At 49.8% G+C, this 6,371-nt stretch overlaps 1 protein-coding gene across 1 annotated transcript; it reads right to left on the reverse strand.

Annotated features, from left to right (window-relative positions):
- Positions 1-1,407: 1,407 nt before the first annotated feature.
- On the reverse strand, positions 1,408-6,250 carry ADAM15 (ADAM metallopeptidase domain 15). The gene is made up of 10 exons (XM_044675045.1): positions 6,104-6,250; positions 4,455-4,561; positions 3,497-3,573; positions 3,228-3,306; positions 2,786-2,862; positions 2,520-2,703; positions 2,087-2,152; positions 1,935-2,003; positions 1,672-1,841; positions 1,408-1,561 (listed from the first exon to the last, which is right to left on the reverse strand). Exons 1-10 carry the CDS (start codon positions 6,180-6,182, stop codon positions 1,408-1,410), a joined length of 1,062 nt encoding a protein of 353 aa, XP_044530980.1. The 5' UTR covers positions 6,183-6,250.
- Positions 6,251-6,371: the final 121 nt, after the last annotated feature.

The following is a 6,371-nucleotide window of genomic DNA, read 5'->3' on the forward strand; positions in this document are numbered from 1 at the left end:
AAGAAAGAAAGAAAGAAAGAAATAGGAGGAAGAAGTCTTGGGAGAGAAATTAGTCCCAGTCCCACCTTCTTCTTTAAATTTTTTTAAACCCTTACTATCTGTCTTAGTAACAACTCTAAGACAGAAGGGTGCAAAGCTAGGCCGATGGGGTTAAGTGACTCTCTCAGGGTCACACAGCTAGGAAGTGTCTGAGGCCAGATCTAAATTCAGCTCTAGGCCTGGCTCTCTCTCTCCACTGAGCCTCCCTACCTTCTTCTTAAAGCCTTCTCATGTGGTGTGTTCTTTCTCTAGAGCCCTACTGTCTGAACAGTTCATTTGGGCGTGGCTTTTAGAATGTCAGAGCTGGAAGGGACCTTAGCCCACAGAACATCAGGGTTGGAACATCACCAACATCATTAGAGTTGGAAGGGTCGTAGAGATCAGCTGGTCCAACAAATCCTTCTCTCCCCATTTTACAAATGAGGGAAATGACTCCTAGTGACCTTAGTGAATGGAAATCCCTTACCCAACGTCGCAAGATGAGTATGTGGCAATGAAGCCCAGTGAAAGGAAATCCCTTACCCAAGGCCACAGGATGAGTATGTGGCAAAGGCCCTAGCTGAGCCCAGGTCTTGACTTGGTGCTGTGGTCTATCTCTTGCACCATTCTGCTTTCTCTCTGGTTCTCCAAATGGACCATAAGCTCCATGAAGACAGGGCCCATATCCTCTGCCTCCCCTGCATCCCTAAGAGCACCCACACTGTGCTAGCAGAGGGCACGGAGGGCATATCAGAGGGCCAGAGCTGAAAGGCACCTCAGAGACCATCTGGTTCAAGGTTCTGCAAACTCCTGGGGCATCTGGGTGGCCCTGTGGATAGAATGCTGGGCTTGGAGTCAGGAAGAGCTCAGTTCAAATGTGACCTCAGACAACTTACTAGCTGTGCAACCCTAGTTTACCCTCTTTGCCTCAGTTTCCTCATCTGTAAAATGGGGAGGTAATAATAGCACTTACCTCTCATAGTTGTTGTGAGGATCAAGTAAGATAATAATTGAAAGTGTTCAGCATAGTGCCTGGCACAAAGGGAGAGCTATATAATTGTTAGCTATTATTCTTATTCTTTTTTATGCTTATGCCCTATTTTTGTAAAGCCATGAGTCAGGGATGTTTTCTACATTTTTAAATGCAATAAAATGTTATTTAAAAATACAAAACCCACTTTACAAAAATAGATGGACTATAATTTTCCAACCCCTTTGGTCCAACCTGCTCATTTTATAGGTAAGGCAATGAAGGTCCCAAGGAAGTGACATGATTTGTCCAAGGTCACACATCTGGTGAGTACGAGATGGTACATTTGCACCTAGGTCCTGACTGCAGATTCAGTTCTCTGCACAGTCCCATACTTTCACTAAAAGTGAACAGCTAAGTCAGACTGAATTGAATTGCTGTTGGGGGGGGGAGGGAGAAGGGTCAGAAAGAGGTCCAGGAAAACTTACCACATTCACCCCCCCTGAGAGGCTTGGGGAGCAGATGGAGCTCTGTACTGCCATGCCCACTGAAGAGTTCAGAAATAGGGTGGTCCTAAGGGGAGGGAGGGAGCCAAAGGTTGGAACCCTCCAAGGGCATCAAGTAGTCACATCCTGAGAGGACAGCTGTTGTCAGAATAATGGTGGAAGGAGAAGGGCCCTTACGTGACCAGCTGGGCACTGTCATGCGGCAGTCGAGGGAGCAGCTCTGCCTGACGCCAGCGGAGGAAGCGGTCCAGAGTGATGCCTGCATCTCTGTCCATGGTGATCATGTCCTTCTGGGTCCAGACTTCCACACCCACCAGTGCCACCCGGACATTCAGGGGCCTAAAGAACTAATCGGGAAGCACAGTCAGGCCTTCTATACTACCTTGTGCCTAGACCAGCAGGTACTATGCTCGCCCTGTGTGCCCTCTTTGGAAACTCACCGCATCCACCTGGTTAGCCACTTCTAGCATTCGGGTCTGCAGCTGATGGAGGTCTGGATATCTCTGGACCTGTTAAAGAAGGAAGAAGAAGGTACTTCTGAGAAAGGCACTAAGAGATAGGCACAGTAGGGCTCAGATGCGAAAGTCCTTACCTCCTCGTGGTCAGCCACAATCACCAGCTCCACAAACTTTGTCTCTGACACCACATCCCGTTTACTCTGGGTGGAAGGGAGAGAGAGGAGAGAGAAAGAAGGATTAAGGGTAGTAAATAATCTAGTTCAATTCAGTGAGCATTTATTAAATGCCCAAAGTGCATAGAGGACCATATTAGGTGTAGGCAAAATGTCCAACTTCTACTTAAGTCTTTTTTTTTTTTAAACTCTTACCTTCTGACTTATAATCAATACTTTGTATTGGTTTCAAAGCAGAAGAACAGTAAAGGCTAGGCAATTGGGGTTGTGACTTACTCAGGGACACACAGCTAGCAAGTGTCTGAAGTTAAATTTGAACCCAGGACCTCCCTCTTCTAGGCTTGACTCTCAAGCCACTGAGTCACCTTGTTACCCACTTCTATTTAAATCTTACCCGATATAGATGATGCAGGTCCAGCTTGAGCTCTGACTGTGCCTGGGTGAGCACATGAGGTCCTGGCTTCAGGGCACAAGTGCCTCCTTTTAGGTGAACGTCTTCTATCTTGGAGATATGGGTAACTCCCCATGGTCCTGGATCTAAGGTATATACTTTCTCTGGGGATAGAACAACCAGTCCTCTGGGGAGAGAAGAAGGAATTTGGGGTGACATTTCAGCTCCTCAAGCCCACTTGCTTTCTCTCCCCACATCTGCCACTCTACCTGAGTCCAGAGCAAATGCAAACAGAGGCCCAGGAGTCTGGGTGGTCCTGTACTGTCCCTTGGTAGCAGCAATTCTCCTGTGGCAGAGAGTCAAACCTAATGAGGATCTGAGAGAAAGTCACTGAGAGTACCCACAAAAATCAACCTGTCAGGGCAGCTAGGTGGCATAGTGGAGAGAGTGCCAAGTCTGAAGTTAGGATTCAAATCTAGCATCAAACATTTCCTAGCTATGTGACCCTAGGTAAGTCATAACCCCAATTGCCTAGCCCTTGCTGCTCTTCTGCCTTAGAAATGCTATTAAGAAGGTGTGGGTTTAAAACATATCCACCCTGTAGACCCAGATAAGGCACCCTCTTTTCACTTCTTCCAGGGAAATTTAGCCTTAGAGATCTACTTACTTCCCAATAGTCAATGAATCCTGGCACATTAGGGTCTAACTCACCAGAGTATCTCCCTCATTTACCACCTGAGAGCCATCAGACTGGTACCACACAAGGGTTGGGGTGTCTGGGACCAGCTCCCTAGAGGCCAAAATAAGGAAAAGATGACATAGTCAATATCACCTTCTGGTGAGGCGTGAGTGACCCAGCAGCTAATGGCAGTGACAAGGTAGAGACATCTGTACAAAAGCCCGGGGAAGGGAGCTGTCACCCTTTGGAGTGCTAAACACTGTGGCCATTGCCTGTCCAGGATCTTCTCTGGGGCACTCACCCATTCTGTTGCAGCTCTAAGATGCGGCTCTTACCATCCAGTTCTAGTTTGATCAGTAATTTCTGGGGGAGACTGTCCTGTAGAGGAAGAAACTGTCACCCACCTAGCATTCCCTGCTATCTCACCAACTCCCCCAAAGCCAGAAGGACTCAGGCTCTCTAGGGAGTTCTGAAGCTTAGATCATAAGGATTGGGGCAGGGAAGTCCCAAAGGAGAGATCAGGAAGCCCCACCTGGCTGGGATCATTGTTTGGGGGGAGCATATAGGGGTCAAAGGAGGTGTCTAAGCCGCCCCCTTCTCGGCTTCCTGCCCAAAGAGGAAATGGTAAGGAGGACCCATTCCCGGCCCCAGCCCTTCCTCTGACTCAGCTTTGGGGTGGGGGATGCAGTGAGAAGCCCCTCCTCTCTAAATTTCCCTTAGGGTTCTGGACAGTACCATATAGGGTGGGGGTACTGAGTGGATGAGGGCATAAGTTTTGAGTTAGAACATTTCTTGTAGAGATGGAGTTTTAGGGTGGGGGGATGGAAGCAGGAAAACAGATGTGTTTCTTGAGTAGAGGTTGGGAGAGGGGGAGAGGGTAGAGGCATCCTTAACTGAAATTGGTCATTAGAGAAAAGCTGAGGGGCTCAGGCAAGAAATTTCAAAAGGGGGTAGGCAGAAATAAAAATAATAAATTTCAGCTTTGCAAAGTTTTTCCTTTTAACAACTATGAGGTAGGTGATGTACTTTTATTATCTTCATTTTCCAGAAGGGTAAACTGAGCCTCAGAGAAGTTAAGTGATTCACCTAAGGCCACAGCTATTAAGTGTCAAATCAGAGATTTAAATGCAAGAGTCTCCTGATTCCAAATCTAATGGGAAAAATCCATTTGCACAGAGAAGGAATCCAGGCTAGTAGTATGACATAGTCTATGTTCTAAGAAGGGCAGGTAGAAAAAGATGAGAACAGGTACACTTCACCTGGAGTGTTTCTGAGAAGTTGAGGGTGAGGTTGCCCCGAAGAATCTGGGGCTCTGGGTACCTTCTAGGTAGCTCCTCTGGCAGTGGGAGTTGCTCTCCCATTTGACCTGTAACACCAAATAGCATCCTCAAAATGTGAAGCAAAGAAACCCTAGGCCCCAAAATTTGGAGGTCTAAAGGGGTTCTTGTTAATACCTCCTATTCCTGGGCTCTTAATTTTAAAATCCTTACTTTCTATCTTAGTTTCAATTCTAAGGCAGAATAGGGGTAAGGGCTAGGCAATTTGGTTAAGTGACTTGGATTAAGTCACTAACGAGGGTTAAGTTAGAAATGTCTGAGGCCAAATTTGAATTCAGATCCTTCTGACTCCAGACCTGGGGCTCTGTTCACTGAACCACCTAGCTGCCCCTTATTTCTGGGCTTTTAACATGACTCTCTGAAGACCTTTCTTGCTTTGGGAAAAGGGACTCCCAATGCATGCTGGGACATATAAAAAATAAAGACTGTGGCCCTCCATAATCTCTTTCCCACTCCCATTAACTCTTCAGAGTCCCTCTCATATTCTTTGCCTGTTTTCTCTCCCCAGTACCCTCCCCCCATTCCCCTCTTAATTTTCATAGACCCATCCCCCTTCCTTAGAAGGGACATTCATTGAGTCAGGCAGGCACCTCCCCCTTCTCCCAGGCAATGGTCATAGCCACCAGGGTGGCCCAGTGCCCACCTCCCCTCCCTTTCTCTTCCCCCTGTGGCATCTTGGAAGGAAACACCCTTCTCTGGGCGGCTGAGCAAACACTCCCACCTCCTCCCCAAACACCCCCTTCATGCCCACAGCAGGCACACCCCATACAGCTACAGTCTTGGTTTCCTCCCCACACCCCCCCCCTACACAATGGACCTCTCTCCTCCGGACACTCCACCCCCTCAGTAGTCTCCCCCCCACCCACCCCCAGTCTAAGACATTGAATAGGAAGTGAAAGTTCTAAGAGGCATCAGGTCCTTCCTTCATGCTCCTCTTCTTGCTCCCCCTCCTGGTTCCCTAAACTTTGGTGGCACACTGTATTCTGACACTTTGGATACCCACCCACTCCCCTTGGCTCCACAGTTTGGGAAAGGGAGTTCTCCACTCCAGGCCCAGTTTGCTAACGCCTTTGGCCATTTAGATACCTACAGAACCCGGTCCAGGGCAGTATGGCCAACTTCTCCCTATTCGTGGGAGTGGACGTGGGGGGACGACGTTTGTCTTGTCTTAGAGAGGGGAGGTAAATGATGACTTTCATCCCTGCGATCGCAGATGAAAAAGAATGGGGAAGTCCCGAATGTGTGCCTGGCACCAGGGGCCGTCTCTTGAAGGCCCAATCAAGGGTGGGAGGCGGAGAATAAATTTGGGAACACAGGCATCTGAATTGGCCCCTGGAATCTGGTGTCACCCCTTGTGATCCCTCTCCCCACTGCTGAGCTCCGATCTGCGCGTCAATATCCCGCCCCCGCCTTGTCCCTGGCCTCCAGGACAGTGGATGCAGGATGAGATAGATTCCTCCTAGGAGTGCTCCCGTGGCCTTCTTGGCTCCCCGAGTCTCCTTTCGCACCCTGCACCCTCGGACTCTGTCGCCCCAAGTTTCCTTTCCGAGGGCTCCCCAGGCCCGGCTCACCTGTGTCCAAAAGGGTCCTCGAGGGCATGGGACTCCCGGCACCCAGGAGCCCCAGTGCCCAGAGCAGCGCCAGCCGCATGGCAGCGGTGCCCGGGGCCGAGCGAGGGCAGCAGGTGCTGGGGCACCGAGGCTGCGGCAGCAGCAGTGGCCGGGAAGGCGCCGGCTTTGCTAAGATAGCTTGGTGGAGGCCGCCCCGCGCCTCTCCCAGGCCCGGCCCCGCCCCCGGAATAGCCCCGCCCCTCAGGCCAAGCTCCCGGCTCTGACCCCA

The sequence above is a fragment of the Gracilinanus agilis genome, chromosome 4, assembly GCF_016433145.1.
Source record: "Gracilinanus agilis isolate LMUSP501 chromosome 4, AgileGrace, whole genome shotgun sequence".
In the NCBI taxonomy this organism is placed as follows: domain Eukaryota; kingdom Metazoa; phylum Chordata; class Mammalia; order Didelphimorphia; family Didelphidae; genus Gracilinanus; species Gracilinanus agilis.

Coding starts and splice junctions, on each gene's coding strand:
- ADAM15 (XM_044675045.1), bottom strand. CDS start 6,182: ATGCGGCTGGCGCTGCTCTGGGCACTGGGGCTCCTGGGTGCCGGGAGT. Junction 2,863..3,227: donor TAAATGAGGGAGATACTCTG/GTGAGTTAGACC, acceptor TCTCTGCCACAG/GAGAATTGCTGCTACCAAGG. Junction 2,004..2,086: donor TTGTGGCTGACCACGAGGAG/GTAAGGACTTTC, acceptor CTTCTTTAACAG/GTCCAGAGATATCCAGACCT.